This window comes from Danio rerio, chromosome 25 (assembly GCF_052040795.2).
Source record: "Danio rerio strain M-AB ecotype USA chromosome 25, GRCz13ab, whole genome shotgun sequence".
NCBI lineage: Eukaryota > Metazoa > Chordata > Actinopteri > Cypriniformes > Danionidae > Danio > Danio rerio.
In genome coordinates, this window is record NC_141045.1 from 17389423 (window position 1) to 17411693 (window position 22271).

At 36.9% G+C, this 22271-nt stretch overlaps 1 protein-coding gene and 1 long non-coding RNA gene across 7 annotated transcripts; both read right to left on the minus strand.

Annotated features, from left to right (window-relative positions):
- Positions 1 to 2039: 2039 nt before the first annotated feature.
- On the minus strand, positions 2040 to 8102 carry LOC137489340 (uncharacterized). Of its 4 annotated transcripts, none has more exons than XR_015526348.1 (10): positions 7669 to 8102; positions 5972 to 6817; positions 5337 to 5522; positions 5052 to 5149; positions 4900 to 4950; positions 4008 to 4389; positions 3748 to 3924; positions 3404 to 3533; positions 2991 to 3324; positions 2040 to 2730 (listed from the first exon to the last, which is right to left on the minus strand). XR_015526348.1 is itself a non-coding variant. In XM_087312015.1 (9 exons), the coding sequence occupies exons 1-9, from the start codon at positions 7826 to 7828 to the stop codon at positions 3315 to 3317; spliced, it is 2040 nt and encodes a 679-aa protein (XP_087168141.1). In that variant the 5' UTR covers positions 7829 to 8102; the 3' UTR covers positions 2040 to 3314. The 4 variants fall into 4 exon arrangements, 1 of the variants encoding a protein (XP_087168141.1); XR_015526349.1 differs by having other exon boundaries at positions 2040 to 2784; positions 2892 to 3324; XR_015526347.1 differs by having other exon boundaries at positions 2040 to 2784; positions 2887 to 3324.
- A 1213-nt stretch (positions 8103 to 9315) lies between these two features.
- On the minus strand, positions 9316 to 22270 carry LOC141380997 (uncharacterized). 3 transcript variants are annotated; one of them, XR_015526355.1, is made up of 10 exons: positions 21667 to 22197; positions 21440 to 21484; positions 20954 to 21184; positions 20751 to 20834; positions 20594 to 20636; positions 20149 to 20517; positions 19850 to 20029; positions 15163 to 15336; positions 12474 to 12667; positions 9316 to 9428 (listed from the first exon to the last, which is right to left on the minus strand). It is a non-coding gene; the product is annotated as an uncharacterized LOC141380997 (long non-coding RNA). The 3 variants fall into 3 exon arrangements; XR_015526357.1 differs by lacking the exons at positions 9316 to 9428; positions 12474 to 12667; positions 15163 to 15336 and adding an exon at positions 16690 to 16974 and having other exon boundaries at positions 17190 to 20029; positions 20751 to 20819; positions 20995 to 21184; positions 21667 to 22270; XR_015526356.1 differs by lacking the exons at positions 9316 to 9428; positions 12474 to 12667; positions 15163 to 15336; positions 21440 to 21484; positions 21667 to 22197 and adding exons at positions 16690 to 19568; positions 19664 to 19759 and having other exon boundaries at positions 20954 to 21104.
- Position 22271: the final 1 nt, after the last annotated feature.

Genomic DNA, 22271 nt, shown 5'->3' on the forward strand with positions numbered 1-22271 from the left:
ATGTGCAGTGTGGTTACCACTGTGAAACTAAACACGTGTAGTGATGAATATTTATACTTCAGTACTTATTTCAGGCTGTACTTATGTATTTTACTTGAGTACAAAAGGTGTAGACAGTGATTTAACTTTTACTAGAGTCATTTAAACATGAGTAACTGTACTTCTACTTGAGTAAAGGACGTGTGTAAGTTTGCCATCTCTGTTCATTTATTTAAAATAATTACTGTATTATTTATAATTTCATTAAAAACTTTAATGTACCCCAGAATCCATCAGAACAGATAGCTGTATATATACAGTGCTGTCCGCATTTCATACATAGACTAGCATGAGTTTATAAGCGCTAGTCTATTTATGAAATGTATGCAGTAATACATGTACAGTGCTCAGCAAAAGTGAGTTCACCCCTCACACATCTCTCTCTCTTAATTTACTATTCATTTTCTATAGGATACTTTACACTAATATATTTGTGCAAATATGTTTGATTAGTGTTAAGGTCAGTCTAAAAATGTTGAGAAGAAAAATGAAATAAAAATATGATAAACGTGAAAAATCAAGAGAAACATGATAAGTATTTAATTTAAAGTTGAATTTTCATCCGGGTGCTCCGATTTTCACCATAAGTCCAAAGACATGCGCTTTAGGTGAACTGGATAAGCTAAATTATCCGTAGTGTACGTGTGTGAATGAATGTGTATGGATGTTCTCCAGTGATGGGTTGCAGCTGGAAGGGCATCTACTGCGTAAAACATGTGCTGGTCAAGTTGGCGGTTCATTCCACTGTGGTGACCTCAGATTAATAAAGGGACTAAGCCGAAGGAAAATTATTGAATGATCTTTACTTCTAATGATTTTCAGCATAAAAGAAAAATCACTCATTTTGACCCAGACAGTGTATTTTTGACTACTGCAAGACTGATGAACTGCAAGTAACATTTGACTAGATATCTTTCAGTAGTGAAACACAAATAAACCAGGAGGACACATACATCATTTCCTTTATTTTGAGCACTATTGCTATCCTTATTCCTTTACATTCAGACATTTAAATGTAGGACAGAAATGTGTTTCAGTCATTGTTGGTTTCTTCTAAAAGATGCTGTAATGTGATTGACTGGTGTCTTGTGTTTCTTTAATGATTTAACATGTTTCTCTTTTATCTATTATTTTGGAGATTTCTTCTTAATGTTGCTGGACAATGAAGAACAGACAGGAAGTGGACAGCTTGTGATGGCAGTAACTTTGAGCAGAACAGCTGCTTCTACAAGCGACAGCCCAAATCACACTGAAATCATCATGAGACTGTTCTTACAGGCCTGAACCCAGAGCTGCTTGTGTTCCCAATGTCTGACCTATAAAAACAATGTTTGACCTGTGCAGTGTATCTGCTTGGCATCTAAAAAGTAGACCTTAGGTATTCAGGAACTTCTCTTGGAGCCGTACACATGAAAGCTGTCAAACACAGTCCAGTTACTCAAGTCTAAACTGTTGCTTTAAGCTGAGATTGTCAAAGTTTGAACAATTTAGTCTCAAAGGGTGGTCTGCAATCTTGACTGTAGCATGGGGGAAATATTTGTTTTATCAGTATGTGATATTGTAATATAAAACAACATATTGTGTAACAGTAAAACCTTCTCTGTGGTTCCATTTGGCTAAACAGGCTCCACAAATGTGTGTTAAATCTTAGTAAACAGTATATGGCACTACTGTTCGGTAAAGAGATTCCTTCACCCAATAATGAATATTCTGTCATCTTTTACTCTGCCCTTACGATGAGTTTTTTCTGTTTACACAAAAGAAGATGTTTTGAAAAATGCTGGAAACCTGTAACTATTGACTTTTATTGTATTTATTTCCCTACTAAGGACGTCAGTGGTTACAGATTTTCAGATTTCTTAAAGTATCTTCTTTTTAGTGTTCAACAGAAGAAAGAAACTCAAAGGTTTGGAAGCGCTTGAGTAAATAGTTTAGGGAGAACTCTCTCTTTAATTGAGTAAGGAGTCATTTAGAAAAGTCACAGAAATGATGATCAGAGCTTCAGTTTGATTCACAGGACTTTATTAGAATTATTAACAATAAATAAAAGCAATTCATTACAAAACAATTATGAACACTTAATTATAAAACAATCTCTCTCTCTTATGACAGAACACCAGATTCATTTATGAGGTAGAAAATAGTTGAGCAGATCTTTGATGACACTTTAGAGGAGAAAACTGTGACAGCACTGGACTTCCTAATGGAGTTTTAGCATTAATTCAGTTCAATTCATCTTCATTTCTATAGCGCTTTTACAATGTGGACTGTGTCAAAGCAGCTTAACATAGAAGTAAATTGAAACTGTGTCAGTCCAGATTTCACAGTTGAAGTTCAGTTCAGTTCAGTTCAGTGTGGTTTAATTGTCACTGCTGAAAGTCCAAACACTGAAGAGGAAATCCATCGATGCGCAGCTCCACAAGTCCCAAACCAAGCAAGCCAGCGGCGACAGTGGCGAGGAACAAAACTTCACCAATTGACTAAAGTGAAGGAAAAAACCTCGAGAGAAACCAGGCTCAGTTGGGCACGACCATTTCTCCTCTGGCCAAACGTCTTGTGCAGAGCTGCGGTCTAGGCACCATTAATTACCATTATTGTCATTAATTACTCGCCTCATGTCATTAGTTCAAATTCATGTTTACTTCATATTGAGAACACAAATGAAAACATTAGATGAAATCTGAAAGCTCTCTGACCCTCAAACCACACGTTCATAAGAGCACAGTGCACTGTATGTGTGTCGCACTGCTGACGTTTTAACCCAGAGGCCTGCGCGACTTCCTCTCTTTTAAACAAAGCGTGGGCACATCCGAGGTAAACGTCAGCAGTGCGACACACATACAGCGCAGGACAGGGCTCTCATGGTTTGATGAAGTTTTCTGGGATTTCAACATTTCTTCATCTTTGTGGTTTATGGAGGGTCAGAGAGTTTTCATCTCAAATATTTTCACTTGTTTTCTGAAATAATAAAACAGAAATAATGACTAAAGAAGTTCTGTACTGCACTGTATGTGTGACACACTGCTGATGTTTAACCCAGAGGCCTGCGCGACTTCCTCTCTTTTAAACAAAGCGTGGGCACATCTGAGGTAAACGTCAGCAGTGCGACACACATACAGTGCAGGACAGAGCTCTCGTCAACACACGTCATGAACTGACACTGAAGAAAAGTAAGGTCTTAGAGGTTTGGAATGACATGAGGGAGTAATTAATAACTTTAACAGTCTTGTGAAATGTCTGGAAATGGTGCTCTCTTCCTCCTCCTCTTCACTTCTTTAGTTTTTTCTAAAATGAAGAAACAACACAAAGTTATTTAAGCAGTAATATGAAGGGCTGTCACATAAAACTCGCTGTGTTCCTCTACCTCCTCTTGTATAACTGCTTCACAGGATTTGGGGTCGTTGGATTGAACCAGCAGTGCTCTTCTACCTGGTGTAACTGTAGCCGTTTAGCTGGATTACGGATCAAACACTGGGAAATCAGGTCCACGCATGCTGAAAAGTGTCACAGAGAGTGTGAAATATGTCTGCATACTCAAGATTCATGAACGTCTTTAAATCTTACAACATCAAATGTTACAAAACATCCTCAATTAAGTGACTTTAATATCTACAGGTCCTGTAAGCATTATATTTAATCCAGTTTACTTATGACTGACATGTTTTATTCTGTCACTGAGGCTGAGATTGTTCAGAGGTGTCTGCTTACCTGTAGATAATCTGGGGTGTATCTCAATGCAGCCAAACATTATTGACTGTCTGTTATTAAAGGCCAGTCGTCCATGCATTATTTCATACAGCATGATGCCTATTGTCCAGACGTATGCCGGGTAAGCATGGAATACACGACACCTCAAAGCCTCGGGTGGCATGCCATGTCCAGCTCCTGTAAGAGAGACATTTCCAGAATTCAGTCATTTCATAAGACAATACTGTGACCAAAGAAACTGACACAAAATGCCAACTCACCTCGATAGTCACTTTTGTTGAAAGGCTTTTGGGTAATTGGCTGAGCACATCCAAAGTCGATCAATTTGAGCTCTAGTCGGGGTAGAGTCACCAGGATGTTCGCTGTGTGTATATCACCATGGAAAACTCCACGCTCAGTGCAGAACATTACAGCTCGGATCAACTGACGCATTAACTGGCGTGCTTGGTTTTCTTCAATGTCCGCTGTATCTTTGATGTACTGAAGCAAGGTCTTGCATGACTCTGCGTACTCCAGAATGAGAACAAAGTTGTCCTCAATCTCAAGCCAGTGGTGTAATCTGATGATGTTTGGACATCGCGGAGCATTCATCAACCTAAGCATCATTGCCACTTCCGCAAGCACAGGTGTGGAATGACCATCCTAGAAAGAAAACAGATTTCAAAGATATTACCAAAGCAGAATGGCACAAAGTACAGTAACACAAACTTCACTGTGTGAATAATCACTAAGCTCCATGTTCCGACACATTTTTGCTTGTATTTGAGCATTCAGTCATGCAGTTTAAGCTAAAAGAGGACTCTACATGTGTGTGTTTTGTCCGTCTCTGAGGCAGAGCACATGCACACAACAGCACAAGCTCTCTTTAGCACTATTGAATGAATCATATACACTCTAATAAATCAAGCACATCACATGCTGCAAAAGTCCCGCTACAGGATTTCACTGATTTCCAGCTTTGTGTAGAAATGAATGCAGACTGCTTTACAAGAGACCGGGATATGAATCAATGATCATTTTCATCTCCATTAATGTTAAATGAATTTTAATTAATTCCACAGCCCGACATTCATGTGTTCAAAACTTGTCTCTGGGTGAAGGATGAGTAAATGCTCAGCACATTTTCACTGTTGTGTGAATGATTCAACTTACAACGTCCAGATAACGGTCCTGTTGACTCTTCACCATACACTTCAGGGCAACCTTCGGAAAAACAACAACAAATTAAATTAAAGCCAACAAATTATTTATATTTAATAATCAGGAGGAAAATGTTGACTGAATTTTAAAAAATAGTTCTCTACCTTTACTCTTTTACTGCGTTTGTGAGATGCCACATACACCTGGCCAAAAGCTCCTTCTCCAATCATGTCTCCGACTTCAAACTGAGACAGATCAAATCCTGAAAAACAGAAAAAAGCAGGAAGATTTACTTGGATTGTCTGGTATGAAACAGATCAAATAAATGACTTCTGTCCTTTAAATCTGGATCTAATGCAATGATCTAATATCAGTAACTTCTATCAGAATTGCAGGAGTAAATTGATTAATAATTTATATTAATTATGAGTTACAGAATGATGACTTACCACGAGTGAGCCCAGAATCCTCCTCAGGACCCTGGCCTGGCAGAAATACTGACTCAAGGTCTGGGTCTGGCTCTGACTCTGGCTCAGGCTGTGGCGTAAAATGCAGGAAAGGGAACTTCGCAGCCTTCCATACTCTCTTAAAGAAAGCAGAGACTCTTTTCCCTTTCCTTCCTTTCTTGGGTTTTTCTAAAATGAAGAAAACAAACAGAAACATCTCCATGAACAGAGCTGCAGCTACAGTGCTCAGAATATTCATATATGCTGTACACCCCATTTTGAAAATGAATATTTTATCCATTTCTCAGCGAATATGGGTAATATATAGTAACATATATTGGTGCATTTGAACAAAACTGATTTAATAAACAGATTTATTTATTAAAATAATATTTTAGTCACAGAACATTTTTAGAAATGGAAAGATATTAGAATAAAGAATAGTGTAAAGCATCCTATAGAAAATCTGAATTTAAATGAGAGATTTGTGGGGGTGTACTCATATATGTTTACTACTGTATTAATTAATACACACCAACAGTACAACAAATGACACTGTCTGATTTATAAACTAAAACAACAAAGAGTAAAAATAACAGATGGCAGAAATAAAATGAACCAAATTCAGGATGACTCACCATCAGTCCCATCAATTTTAGAGGGGTCTTGAACAGACGGAGGCGACTCAGGACTGACCGAATCTGCATCCGTCATTTTCTTAATATTGGAGGGGCCCGGCTGAGGATCTTCACAGACCTGGACTGGCGGACGCATCTGCTCAGGGTCAACATGATCTGCGATGGTCGTTGACTGGATCCTGGAAGGTCCTGGAACAGCCAACGACTCGAGACTGTCGCAGACCTGGACTGGCGGACGCATCTGCTCGGTGTCAACATGACCTGTGAGGGCCGTTGAGGACTCAGGACGGGCTGGATCTGCATTCTGCACTTCTGCTGATTGCTTGATCCTGGAGGGGCCCGGAACACTCAACGGCTGAGGATCTTCACAGACCTGGACTGGCGGACGCATCTGCTCAGGGTCAACATGATCTGCGATGGTCGTTGACTGGATCCTGGATGGTCCTGGAACAGCCAACGACTCGAGACTGTCGCAGACCTGGACTGGCGGATGCATCTGCTCAGGGTCAACATGACCTGTGAGGGCCGTTGAGGACTCAGGACGGGCCCGATCTGCATTCGGCACATCTGCTGTTTGCTTGATCCTGGAGGGGCCCGGAACACTCAACGGCTGAGGATCTTCACAGACCTGGCCTGGCAGCCACACCGGCTCAGGGTCTGCATGTGCTGCGACGGTCCTGGAGGGACCTGGAACAGGCAGGTGCTCGAAATTGTCGTTATCTGACTGTGGTTCAAAGGGAACCACTCTGCTCCGGTCAGAGCTAAGGAAAGGGCGCTTTGCAGCCTTCCATACTCTCTTAAAGAAAGCAGAGACTCTTTTCCCTTTCCTCCCGTTCTCTGGGTTTTCTAAAGTAAAGGAAATGAACAGGGAAATTTTAGAAATCTCTTTAACCACAGGTTTACAATAGACAAACTGCTGAAAATTAGACATATAAAAGACAATCACACAAAAGAAATATCAACAATAAAAGTACAATTATAATAGAAAATGTTTGAAAACTACAATTAATTACGTGGAATTGCAAATCATTTCTATGACATAAAATGACAAAAACAACATCATAGTCAATAAGTCATCCATTTTAGACATTAGGAAAAATCCTATTAGCAACTGTTTTGCAAAAATAAACATTTTACACCTGCTCACACGAAATGCAAACTATTATAATAACTCATTTTTGAGTCAATATTCTGAGTTATAGAATATTTTATCATAGTTATAGTTTGAGCTATTTAACAATCACCATCACAATGTTTAATTAAATTTATGAAGCCTTTTATTTAATTTTTTGTCAGTGGGTGCCACATCTACATCTACATTCTTCCTCAAGCACCACTTCTCCACCACAAAAAAAAAATAAATAATGAAACTAAATATACATTTTTGCAGCTTTCCATTAGCAATTGTCAAACTCAAAGTGAACAATTTCTCTAGCTCTAGATCTTCAGTTAAGAAATCTGTGAGTAAATTATAACTTCAACATTTAACAATCAGTCTTAGAAATCCAAATGAAAAGAAAAGTCTTGCTCCAGAACTTCAGTTACAGAAACAGATATAGACATTTATTATTATGCAGGTAAAGTTGGGTATATATTTATTCATTTAACTGAATATTTGCCTCTAAAATATTATTATTATTATAGTTTTTATTAAACAATAGGTGGGAATACACCGTTTTTGTAAACTCTCATCTCACCTGTTGGGCTTCTCGTCGTGGTACGAGGTGTAGGAGAAGCCATCGTGTCACTCTGATGATTATTGTTGACAAATACAGGCGTGATCAAATTATCTCGAGTAAAAAACACAGTCGACATATTATTTGCTGTTTGAGATGCAAAACAAGTCGCTAAAGTCATTAAATCACTGTTCACTGTACTCGATCGTTTGTCACTCTGAGGAATTCTGTCGGCTATGACGTAACGGCATTCTTCTCGTTCTATTTATTCGTCATCAGTGAGATTGCTTCTTCCAGACCCTTACAACTTCAAGATATTATTTGTTACTATAAAGGCAAAACTGATATATCAGAGAACTACATTATTAACTTTTTTATTTTGTATGGAAAATATTTTATTCACAAACAAAAATTCTCCAATTCACAGCCTTCTTTTCCACATTTTTTTAATTGAAATTGATGTTTTTAATAAATCTCTTAGACTAGTTAATAACAACAAAAGTGACATATTCTTGGATTATTATGATAAATATTTTGGAAATATCACGGATACATAACTCCTTGTTTCCTCTTCCTGTATCTGTGTAATATATATATCTCTTTTGTTTCTCTTTTAATTTAATTTTTATATATATGTTTATATTATTTATCCTGATCTGTTATTATCATTGTTTTATGCGTAAAATTGGATTTTGTATCTTTGTTATTGAAGTCAATAATAATAAAAAAAAATCATCAGTGAGGTGATATTTTACCAAAGCATATAAACGTATTAAAGTTGTTTATCACAGTCAATAATAAGTGGACATTAGTGTTTCAAACATAAAAGATTGAATAAGAAATATGAAGGGTTGGGCTAAAATAGTCCATAAATTATCAGTCCACACAAGAGAAAGAAAAAATGTATTATGATTTATTGGACAAATAAACTGGTAGGCACAAATAACCTTACTATTCAGAAATTGGTCATCTGAATAATAAAACAAAAACAGTAATAATTAATAATGTCCTTCCCTTTTTATGCCTCTCTTGTAAATTAGTAAAATTCTTCTTTGAGATAAAATATAATCGCTAAAATATTATCATTATCAGTGGAGTTGACTTATTATATAAAACTCTGTTTAAATCGTATTGATCTATGGAGGATTTGGTGCTGGACACTTTTTTTTGTTTTTCGTTTTGTGTTAAACAATTCACGTCGCGTGGTTGAAAAGCAGTACCAAAATTAAAATGCAACCGAGGTCTTTTTCGCCATCTGGCCGTGAATCGCACGTCTTTTCTACACGGTTCCTGCACGTCGAAATATATCATGTTCTGGACGTTTGGGCCATATTCAGGTTTGTTTTTAAAACGCGTAACTGCATAATTTGTGCTTTAATAGATTAAATTATACATATAAAAATAATCAAACTTATTATTTAAAGCATTGAAATGCAATCAGGTCCGATTTCGGTCCAGTTATACCTGAACGACTTTATGACGTTGTAATCACCTGTAAATCATAATTAATACATTATTTGAGGATGCAATAGTGTTACAATTAAGCAAATTATTTATTGTTCATATAGTCACAGATTTACATCACAGTCAAACAGACACATCTAATAAGAATAAATAAAAAAAACTACAAAACAGAAATATGGACAACACAAGTGAAATTTTAATTTTCAGTCTTTATTTCTACTATCCTCCAACTCTTCCTGATAGGTGCTCGCTGTGTTCCTCCATTGCTGCATCTTTTTCTGTGCCTGTAGCATCTGGACTCCATCACTTCACAGCATCTGAGGGAGGAGAATATGATTTTGTATGATCCTAACAACTAAAAACTTACAACAGACCAAGAATTATTGTCATGTTTCATGAATGCACAGTAATGTGCAGAGTAGTATCTAATGTAAATACATACACATTCCCAACCACTCATCACTTTACAACTGCCCATATCCACACATCCACAGTTCTGTTACAAGCAAAGACTGTTATTCATGGCTTACACTGAAATAATCATTTGGTTTAATATTTTCTGTCTGGCTGACAGCCTGAATCTGTACAAACATTTTAAAACATCTGAACATTAAAACAGCACGTCTATAAGGACATATACAGTGATGAATAACAGATTATTTAAACTGTATTTCATATCACATGCTGGGTTAATTGTTGTGGTAGTAAAATATATTTTCCTGAAATATTGTGCAGAAATAAACACAAACAATAGAAGATAAATATGTTCCGGTTCATGACTTTTACTCGGTCTCAGAACAGTTGCTGAACCTACATGTGACACCAAAATCACAGTCAGAGCAATACTTAGACAGACAGATACACACACCTGCTGTTTAAAAGATCGACTAACCTGAATTCAGCTGTTTCTAAATTGTAACCTAAACTATTTAAAAAAAACAAAATATTGCGCTATGATTGAATACATTAATATATGAAGTATTAAACATACTAGATTTTGATTTAATGCATTAATTCTGTTGTATTTGTATTCATTATATTTGTAAATAGACATTGTTCAGTTACTTCAATATTTTCAGACATTTATTGTTGTTGTTTTTTTTATCATTAAGGATTTATCACTGTTTCGTATTGAGTTAAGGGGATTAATATTATCTTCGTATACTATACATTTCTTCACATACAATAAATTATAGTATTCAGAGTAATTTTCTAACAACAAACTTTATTTTGTGCACTTTTTCATAAGGTTCTACAAGTCAAGCTGTGCATAAAAGCAACAATGCATAAAAAAATGGTGAAAAATAATAATTGGAGTAATAATTATTTTTTTACGTAGAAAATAACATCAAATAAAATAAATGCTTTACATTCTTTTTGGGGATATTTTTCATTTATCGAGCAAAAAATAGCGGAAATATCTGCAGCCTTTGGTGCACTGTATTAGTGCTGGCAAAGACCCCCTTTTTAAATTGTAAATTCATTCATTCATTTTCTTGTCGGCTTAGTCCCTTTATTACAGTTTTTTTGGATTGCTTACACACTAAAATTAAAAGTAGTACACTATTAGCAAAACCTTACACACAAGTATCAAAACATCAGCCCATATTTGCACTACTATAAGCACAGTGTTAGCTTCACACTTGTTGCAAAACTCTACACACAGTGATTTGCAAAACACTAAACACACTTAACATACATTACACACTAAAATCTATCATAAAGTCACTTCCTTGCAATACCAAAGCACTGACTGTCAAATTACTGCACCGTCCAACCAATTGGTTCAACACAGTCGACAGGTGTGCAAACACTTGTTTAATTATTTGTAGACACACCAATCAGGTGTTTAAGCACTAAAAAATGCCAGTTTCAATGAAAACCATCAGGTCTCAATATCAACACTGTCACACACCATAAAACATATTCAAATGAAGCAAATTTATGGAGTGCCTTTCGAGCACAATTTCGGAAGGGTGAAAAGGCTGTGGCATGATTATGCAGAGGTATGTATTCACTTTAGCAGTGTGATCTTGCATACTGTCTCATAATCTTTTACTGTACTGTAATACTAGATCTACACTGAACTACACAATTTTGCCTGACACTGTTCTTCAGGTAGTTTTACAAATGGATGAAGAGGAGATCAAGCATGAGTTTATTTACGTAGATGATGGTGTGTTCAACCTGACGAGAACACAGAGTAGAAGAAACATCATTGGCCACAGGGCTATAGTCAATGTCCCAGGGCAACGTGGGGGAAATATACAGTAACACTCTGTGCAGTGCAGCCATTACAAAGAATGGGTCCTCCACTGCCATGACCATATGGATCCTTACAACACAGCACATATACTTACATTCTTGGACCAGTTGCACAACATAACAGCAGCAAATCAAATCGATCATACGCAATACATTGTTGTCTGGGACAATGTGTCTTTCCACCGTTCTGCTCTGGTTCAGAACTGGTTTTAGCAACATCCACATTTCACTGTCCTATATCTTCCACCATACTCTCCATTCCTCAACCCTATAGAAGAGTTTTTCTCTGCATAGTGGTGGAAGGTATATGATCTTCATCTCCAAGCTGAGGTACCCCTCATCCAAGCCATGGAGGAGGCCTGTGACCAGATGGAGGCAGCAGCAATACAAGATTTTACATTCAAGACATTTCTTTCCAAGGTGTCTTGCTAAGGACAACATTGCAATATTGATAATTCTTATGCCAGATCCAGCTAGGCGAAGAGACAATGTCTAACTTACAGTTCAATACATAAAGTGACACATTACAGTACTTTGAATCTTCATGTAAACATGTTGGACATGTTGAGGAATAAATGAGTTTCTTCAAGGTGCAACATTGTTCTTGAGTAGTGTTTGATGAATTTACTTTATATTTGTACTTTGTTGATGGTAGCTTACTCTAATCATAGGGAAGTAGAAGTGCTAAAAGTGTTTTATGTTTATCACAGCAGTGTGTAACTCGTGCAAACAGTGTATAGTAAATGTGAAATGTGTGTTTCTTATGGTAAAAAAGTGTGGTTTTTAAACATAAGTCTATAGTTTTTATAAGAGTGTTTAATTATGCAAAGGATCTGTAGTGTTTTGCTAATTGGGTGTGTGGTTGTGCTAATTGTGTGTACTGTTTTGAAAACACGGGCCCTGTTTTGAAAATCGTGCTTAAGCAATCCAAAAAAACTGTAATCTGGGGTCGCCACAGCGGAATGAACCGCCAACTTATTCAGCAAGTTTTTACACAGCAGATGCCCTTCCAGCCGCAACCCATCTCTGGGAAACATCCACACACACATTAACACACACACTCATACACTACGGACAATTTAGCCTACCCAATTCACCTGTACCGCATGTCTTTGGACTGTGGGGGAAACCGGAGCACCCGGAGGAAACCCACGCGAAGGCAGGGAGAACATGCAAACTCCACACCGAAACACCAAGTGAGCCGAGGTTCGAACCAGCGACCAAGCGACCTTCTTGCTGTGAGGCGACAGCACTACCTACTGCGCCACTGCCTCGCCATTGTAAAATCAGTCTAGGAAAAAAAAATACACAAGTCACAAGCAAATTATTTTTGCTTTAACCTAAAAGAGCTCATACTGTAAATTCTATGCAGATTAACTGATTTTTTGATTTCCAAAAAACTTATTTGTAATCATTACAAAACTTATTAATAATTGATAAACTGTTATTGTGTTACTCTTATTGTCTGGTAGCACTTTCAGATAGATAATACAGTAATATGTACTGTAGACCTACATAGCACTAAAATATGTTACAAATAATAATCGCATTTTTTAATTAAACATTTTTACTTTAAAAATTTTTATTTTGCCAGAAAACATTGCTAGAAAATTGTCCCAGAATAGTACAACACCGAAAATGAGAGCATGCTGTAAATATCATAAAATAATGCTTTTTTGACACTAATTTTGATCAAATCAAACACTGAAATAATTATTTGTTTGTGTAATATTTTAGACTACATTGATTTATGCCATAAAACCTGGTTATTTTCAGGAATCGCTTTAAAATAATCAATAACCTTACTCGCGTGTTTGATGTTGCTACTTGCTAGAAAGTGCTGGTCTGAGCATGCAGTTGGGTCTCAGGACCTGCCGCTTCACCCAACCTTACAAATTAGCAAAGGAAGCACTAAATAAGCAAGAGGTGGAGATGAATGTACCTTTGGGGAAAAGAGAGGCAAAATAAATTTTTAAAGGAAAAACTAATAAATAAATGGCAAATTAGATGGGATAATAGTAATCCTGGAAGATGGCACTATAGTATTATACAGACAGTAGGGAAAACACTATATTAAGGAAGAAATAGGAAGGAAGAGGTGTGGTTATCAATATTAAGATTGGGACACACAGGATTAAATGCAACACTTGCATTGATGGGTTTACATGAAGATGGGAAATGTGATGAATGTGGTGTAACTGAAAATGTGGATCATGCACTATTTTTATGTAGCAAATATAACAAACATCACAATATGTTATTTAGTCAGTGTGAGGAAGATAAAACGATATTTAAATTATTTTAGTAAAAAGGTATAATAGATTGACAAGTATATGGAGCTTTTATTAGGTATATAGAGGATTCGAGTTTAGGTTATAGATTATAGGACAATAATTATAGATGAGAGTATTCTCAATCATGGTCATAAAGGGCCTATATGTTAGAGGAGCTGAACACGCAACGCTGACCTGAGTATGTGGTCTAAATGCAAAGATTGGAGAATGTGAAATGTCCAGGTTTTTTATTTTTTGTCCCTTTCCCTCCCTAACCCCCCTCCTCATTTCTTTTTGATGGCCTTTCTAATATTCAGGCTCATAATCAGAATAAGATCTGGTACAGTAGGTGGCGATATTGCTTTTAATGAGTTAGTCGCCATAAAACAAGAAGAAGAAGAAGAAGAAGAAAAAGTTGGTGTCAAGTATTGCTATTTCAACTTTCTTACCAAGCTTTTTCAAGAGACTTTCATGACTGCCTGTCTGTGCATGACCCCTGCCTGCCTTGATCAAGTACGTGATCTGTCTTTGCCCTCTTGCTCTGTTTTGGACTGCTTGTTGATGCCTTGAAATTTTGCCTGCCTTCTCACCACGTCTTCTGGATTTGCACCTGTGTTAGTTGATCTGTTTTGGACTGATTGTTGTTATACTGAATCTCTGCCTGCACTCTCACTACGTTGTCTGGATTTGCCCCTGTGTTTGCTATTGGAGTGGACTGCTTACATGTTGCAGACTCTCTACCTGTTTATTCGTTGATGTCTCTGCCTAACCCCTTTAATAAACTTCTGCACATGGAATCTAACACAGCCTCAGATTCCCCGTTACATCAATTTTCAGATTTCACTTCCAAAATATCCAGTTTTGTTTAAAAATATGACCCAAACATTCAAAAGGCAATTTTCAGTTTATTTTATTTCAGTTCATAAATTCAGTAGATCAAATTTGGCTATCAAACTTAAACATTACATCTGGGACCTGAAGAAAAAGCAATAGATTGCAGATTGATGTTTTTCAGCTGCTTTTTCATCAGCAGGTGGAGATGGACCAATTTAAGGTTTTTAAACCAGTAAATAGGCAAGAAAAAAACCCGAATAAAAGCACGAAAGTAGCATTTAATATTAACATCGATCTCTTGGACAATATACGTTATAAAATGATTATGAGTAAAATGAGTCTCACGCTTCCAAAAGCAACATTCATTTCATTTCGGCTTTGTTTTCTGATGCACAAGTAATTGATTATATAAGAAAAAAGACCTAGAGTGGCTTTTACTACTGCAGCAAACTTCATATTTCTTTTTGATATCTGCTGCCGGTTTATCAGAAGGTGACTGTTTTGTTCTCTTTGATAGAAACAGTGCTTTATAAATCTAATTCACATCTTTGGATGGAAACAGAGCTAATGATAACTCAGGTGTCAAGAGTTCTTACCAAACACACTTGACATCATGGCTCAAATGTCCTCAGGAGACATCAGCTCCCAGCTACCAGTAAAGTAAATGAAAAAAACTTACCCAAGTGTTTTTAATCCAGCTGACAGTGAACTATAGGATGTTGAGATGATCTCTCAGATCTGCTCTTTCTGACCAGCGACAGGTAAACCAGGAACAGGAACCATTCACCAAGCAGGGGAAGGCATCAGATCTAATGCGAAGCAGGAAGACTCCAACAATACTGATGATCATTTCCTGGTAAAATTAACAGACATTAACATCTCTGGAGTGTTTTGTTTATATAAAAGACCACACATCTTTTTCACTCTTAATGTAATTTGTATTGATAATAAAAATCAAAGGTACCCTTTTAACAACATTGATGCTCATCTGAAATCCTTGAAAGTTTTTAATATTTAGATCATTTAAATGACATTTCAACAGTTCACACTTAGCTGATGATTGATTATAAAGCTTGTTTTGCATGCTGTCCCGGGAGAGAGCCCTGAGCTCATAAGATCCTCGAGCCCAGGGCTCCCTCACGTTTGCAAGGCAAGAGGGGAGTTTGAGCTCAGGTAGATCTGAAGAACTCCCCTGCTATAGTAGCTGATGAACAGATAGTGATTCTTCTTAAGAGACAACTACTTACTAGGAGCATGTCTATGGTGCCGATTTGGATTAGTCAATTGGGGAACGTGTAAACTCCACACAGAAACGTCAGCTGGCTTGGTAAGGACTAAAACCAGTGATGCTCTTGCTGTGAGACTACAGTGTTAACCACTGGGCCACTGTGCCACTCATCTAGGAAAGGAGGAGGAGTAGGGGTGGAAGGGGGGATTGTTCAAAACGAAGATGGCTGTGATATGGACATTTGGGTTTTTATAGTGGCTTAGGAATTGTCTGATTGGTGAATCATAAATTTAGTAATGCAAGACCAGCTGCAAGCAATAATAACAAGTGATCCTCTCGAAATAAGTTTATAAATAAACTATACTGATATGCATTTATGAATGTATTATATCATCTTTGCATCAACTTACAACAAACAAATTACTGCTTACGTGAGGCATTTCTAATTAGGATTAGGATTAGGATTAGGATAAACTTTATTTGTCCCTGAGAGGAAATTTGTCTTGGCCAAAAATGGTGCTTTAATGTTGCTCTAGGCAGACAATAAAATAAATAAAACAAACAAAACAATAAAGAACATATATTGTTTACAGAATAAGACCATATATACAGTTGAAGTCATAATTATTAGCTTCTCTGAGTTTATGCCCCCTGTATATTTTTTCCCCAATTTCTATTTAACGGAGAGAAGATTTTTTCACCACATTTCTAAACATGAAAGTTTTAATAACTCATTTCTAATATCTGATTATCTTTGCCATGATGACAGTAATTTATATTTGACTATATATTTTTCAAGACACGTCTATACAGCTTAAAGTGACATTTAAAGGTTTAACTGGGTTAATTAAGTTAACAAGGCCGGTTAGGGTAATTAGGCAAGTTGTTGTATAATGATGGTTTGTTCTGTAGAGTATAGAAAAAAATATATAGCCTAAAGGGGGTAATAATTTTGTCCCTAAAATGTTTTTAAAAAAAATTAAAAACTGTTTTTATTCTAGCTGAAAATAAATCAAAATTTCTCCAGAAGAAAAAATATTATCAGACATACTGTAAAAATGTCCTTGTTCTATTAAACATCATTTGGGTAATAATTAAAATGATAATTCTGACTGTATAGCTGCATTTTATGGCTTGGAAGTATGACCAAACTTTATTAGAATTTTTTTTTCATTGGAAAAGATATCATTCAAGATATAGTTTTAATTAAAAAGTTAGTTATTCTAAAAAATGTGCAAAAGGGTTTTATATAAAAAAAATAAGCTTGAATATTTGAGAAAATTACCTGATCTTATTTGATTATTTATTTTAATTTGTAACCTTATAATAAACAAAATACAACTTTAGATGAACAATAAATTACACTGTATTTTACATTTCACAGATTTATTTGGAAATTATTATAAACTTTTCTCAAGAAACATCTTCTCACTTCTTTTGTCACATTTTTTATGTTACAGCCTTATTCCAAAATGGACTAAATGTATTTATTTCCTCAAAATCCAACACACTACACCCCATAATGACAATGTGAAAAAAGATTTTTTAAATTGTAGTAAATTTATTAAAAATAAAAATCCTGAAAAATCACATGTACATAAGTATTCACAGCCTTTGCTCAAAACTTCGTTGATGCACCTTTGGCGGCAATTACAGCCTCAAATCTTTTTGAATATGATACCTCAAGCTTGGCAGGCCTGCCTTTGGGAAATTTTCCCCATTCCTTTTTGCAGTACCTCTCAAGCTCCATCAGGTTAAATGAGAAACGACGGTGTACAGCCATTTTCAGATCTCTCTAAAGATATTTAATAGGATTTAGATCTGGCCTCAGACAGATAATTTTGTTTTTATGGTCTGAGAGTCCTTCGGATGCCTTATGGCAAATTCCAGGCGGGGAGTGGCTTCTGACTGGCCACTCCATACAGGCCTGATTTGGGGATTGCTGCACAGATGGTTGTCCTTCTGTAAGTTTCTCCTCTCTCCACAGAAGAATGCTGGAGCTAAGAGTAACCATCTGGTTATTGATCACCTCCCTGACTTTGGCCCTTCTCCCTCAATCACTCAGCTTAGATGGCTGGACAGCTCTAGGAAGAGTCCTGGTGGTTCCAAACATCTTCCACTTACGGATGATGGAGGCCACTGTGCTCATTGGAACTTAAAGAGCAGCAGAAAATTTTCTGTAACCTTCCCCAGCCTTGTGCTCAGAGACAATCATGTCTCGGAGGTCTACAGTTTTTACAATTCCTTTGTCTTCATGCTTGGTTTGTGCTTTGACATGCACTGTCAACCCTGGGACCTTATATAGACAGGTGTATGGCATTTCAAATCATGCCCAATCAACTGAATTTACCACAGGTGAACTCCAATGAAGCTGCTGAAACATCTCAAGAATGATCAGTGGAAACAGAATGTACCTGAGCTCAATTTAGAGCTTCACCACAAAAGCTATCAATACTTATGTACATGTTATTTTTTAGGTTTTTTATTTTTTAGAAATTTGCAGCAATTTCAAAAAAATCTTTTTTCACATTGTCATTTTGAGGTATTGTGTGTAGAATTTTGAGTAAATAAATTAATTTAATCCGTTTAGAAATAAGGCTATAACATAAAAAATTGTGGAAAAAGTGAAGCGCTATGAATACTTTGGATGCGCTGTATGTTGTATGTATATTTGTCATCAGTGTGTTACTGAAATGCAACATGTACTCTGTTAGCACTTACTGTAGTTTATTATAAAGCAAATGTCTGTAAACACTTGCTATGTATCCCTTCTCATCAGCTGATCACAGTAACTAACTGTAAACATCAGGAGTAAGATACTGTAACTGAATGTTAAATGTTTTCTTTTAATGGTTTTCTACGGGAAACTACTAAGCGTGTAATTTAGCATCTTGTGTTTGCTGTGTAAAGCATGTATTATCAATAAATAATTGTATCTGCGTTTCCATTTCTCATAAAGGATTGTGCTGATAGTGAGTGAGTCTCTGTAAAACTTCACTGAATGAGTGTGATTACATTTATTAATGTGATTTATGGACTCATTGTTCAGTGTTTTTGATTCAGACACCTTCATTCTTCATTAAAACCTAATGACTAGCAGAGTGAAATAATTAATTTTGCATTCATAGTGTTGCTATCGTGACAAATCTTTAATTTAAATATGGGCAGTTCAATATGTAAATACACTTTGATGCCTTTTTATGTAAATCCTAGAATAAATAGACATTCCAGGTGAATATCTTTCATTGGGATTCTGCTTTTCTGTCATCAGTAATCTGATCATTTATTAAATAAAATCTTCAAAAGAGGTTTTTGTAGTTTATGACAAACTAAAGATTAATGTGGTAATAATAAGAATTGCTTTAAAGTTTTATTGAATATATTAAAGCTCATTCATACATTCTGCATCCAGCATCTTTATTCCAACTATAACCTATTGGCTGATGATACGCTTTGCTACATTAAACATACCGTTTACTGGACATGAAAGGTAGCTTTAAAGCTTTATATTTCAATGAAAAAGACACAGTGTTTAGGTAATTGGCTATACAATCTATTTTATTTCTTTAAAAACACGATGGAAAAACACTGACATTTTTTTAATTATTTAAAACTTTTAGATTACTCTAGGCTTATTTTACTTCTATTATGTATTTGCTCTTTTGCATGTTCTCATTTTAAAAACACACTATACTAGTTTGCACTCTGAGCTGGTGTGTGTGTGTGTGTGTGTGTGTGTGTGTGTGTGTGTGTGTCTTCAGCTCCTCCAGCTTCACACAGAGCCGAATAGACGCAGCAGAGGAATCTCAGGATCAGGATCTGTTGTCCTCAGTTCCTCTGCCCCTCCTGCTCTCCTTCTACAAATCATTGACAGCGTTTATCTGCACGAAACCTAACAATACAACATAAGCCATGACTGCTGGATTCAGATAAGTGTAATGTCACTGGCCACCTGTTCAGTGCAACCAGGGATGGTGCTCAAGATCATCTAAACTGGGCCGATCAGCCAGCGCTGCACTGAGAAACCAGCGAATCAGCTGATGGCACTCTATTGCACACAACCATGTCTTCAGAAACTAAAAACAACACACTTCTGCTCGCTCTCCACGCAGACTCTGAATGTGTCTGAATCTCTTACCTGTTGACAAGCTCCTAGGAAAGGTCAGTCTGCTTCGGGATGTGACCCTCTGTGCGCCTCTGAAGGGGAAACAGTCACACAGGATGTTGTAGAGCTTCACTCCTACTGACCAGACTGCAGCTGAAGTGGCATTGTAGCGATGTCTGCGAAACCAATCAGAAGGAGCGTAGGCAGGAGTGCCTAAGAGACACAAGAAGACCACAAATATCTGCTCAAAATGCTCCAGTACAGACAAATTCCCTTTAGTTGATCAGCTGAAGTTCACAAAAATCAACAGAACGTTTCCTTCTGTAACTCACCTGCAAAGTATTTGTAGTGCGAGCGCTTCAGCAGGTCTCCACAGCCGAACTCCAACAGCCTGATGTCCTGAGACTCTGTGGAGATCAGCAGGTTCTCTGGCTTGACGTCCTGGTGCAGGATGCTGCGGCTCTCACAGTGTTTTAGCGCCACGATCAGCTGCACCAGCACTTTCCTGGCCAGACGCTCCTCCAGACAGCCGTTTTCCTCACAGAAGCGCTGGAGATCTTGGCAAGAAGACGCTCCAGGATCAGGATGTAGCGTCTGAGATGGTCAAACCAGTCCAGCAGCTGCAGGACACTGGGGCAGACAAGAGCTGAAGTGACGCGGGTCATCAACGCCACCTCCAGCGGCAGCCGACCCTGACCGTCCTGTGAGACAAACTCTCCATTATATCCAGGAATGAATCAAACACGGCAAACACAGCAGATTCACACCAAAACATACAACTTTCAGTCTCTCTGGGGTTCGGCACGTACTTGATGGCCACCTGCAGACAGAAAAAGCGGAGTAAATCACACCTGTCTGATTGTGACACATGACATTTACTGACAGCAACATTTCTAAAGCATGTCTGAATGAAGGAGTGAAGAGAGGCTCTTACTGGCAGACCATCAGACCTGCGGATCCCAGCAAACACAGAGCCGAATCCACCTCGTCCCAGCAACGGGCCCTTTCAGGTACAAGTCTGCAACACAGAAAAGCACAAGAAATGAAGAATGAAGAAAAAAACATGCTGCAGTGTCTTCAATGAAAAATCATTTCCTAACTGAGTCATATGATCTGGAAGATTTGAGCTGTGCTGACCTTTGCGAGAGCGTTTTGCCAGTCTCTGGGAAGAGGTGGACAGTGTTTGCTGGCTTCAGCTGCTTTGCCTTTTCCTCTTGCTGTTCCTCTGGTCTGTGGATGCAGAATCAGCCAAATGTGAAGGCAGAGGAGCCATATAACCAGGAAGCTCAGCGGTGCTGTCCCGTGTGTCTGTGTCCAGAGCTGCTGTCTGGGTAAAAGCAGCACTCCTGGGTCTGGAATGGCTTGAGGCTAAAATATAAAATCACACACAGCAAACACTTTTACTGCTTACTTTTATCACACTTTTAGTAGGAACTTGAAGCAACTCTGCAGTTTTCTTTTATTATAATTGTTTTAAAGAATAAAAAACTTTAATCAAAACATTTTTTTAATTATTTTTTTGCTACATGTAAACTTCTATGATCTTTTGCATATTAGTCAAACATCGTACAGCATCATACAGTGACAAACCAATGACAAACAAATGACAAATTAAAAACTCACCTCCTCTTTCTTCACCCTTGTGAGACATGGGTAATGACCTAAAACCTGCAATAAAACAAGAAAATACAGATAAAATATAAAAAATAATAATTTAAAACAAAGTAAATAAAAGAAAAATATGAACAAAACGAAGTAAAAATGAAAAAATTACAATAAAACAAATTTAAAGAAAAAAACAGAAAACAAGAAAGGAAATAAAAACTGATTAAATAATATGTGCTCTTTACAATTTGTCTTTTCTTAGAAATCCTCGAGCAGCTTCATAAATCTCAGATTCGCACAGAAATGGTCTGCAAAACTCGCCTGTCAACCGACAGATTGCGATGGGCTGGGTTGTTTATATGCAGTCAGAATTTATATAACACGCGTTCCTATAGCAACTTAACTAAAAGCGAGACCTTGCGAAACTGACATTTTTTATTTTTATGATTAAAATCTAAATTATTCTTCATAGCCCGTGAACTGAGTAAAATCTTCATTTTTCATAGGGCACAGATGAAGTGCATCTGTGTAAATTATTTCTAAATGCGTCAAAAAGACAAAAAGAGTATAAATAACTCTAGTGCACATTAAAGGATTTTGTAATGTAATTAATAAAAAATGAAATAATTTTCCGGAATAATTTTCAGGAGGCCATACGGGCCATACATTTACGCGAGTGACGTCAGTCACATGATCTTTCGTAACGTCTTGCTTTAGCCTGAATCGTCAATAATATCAAATTTAGCGTAAATAATAACTTAATAAATATGTTTCTCAGAAAATGATGCGATAATTGTTCTGAAAGCAGTTTATGATGCCTGTAGATGCCACAAAATGGCGATCTGGACCG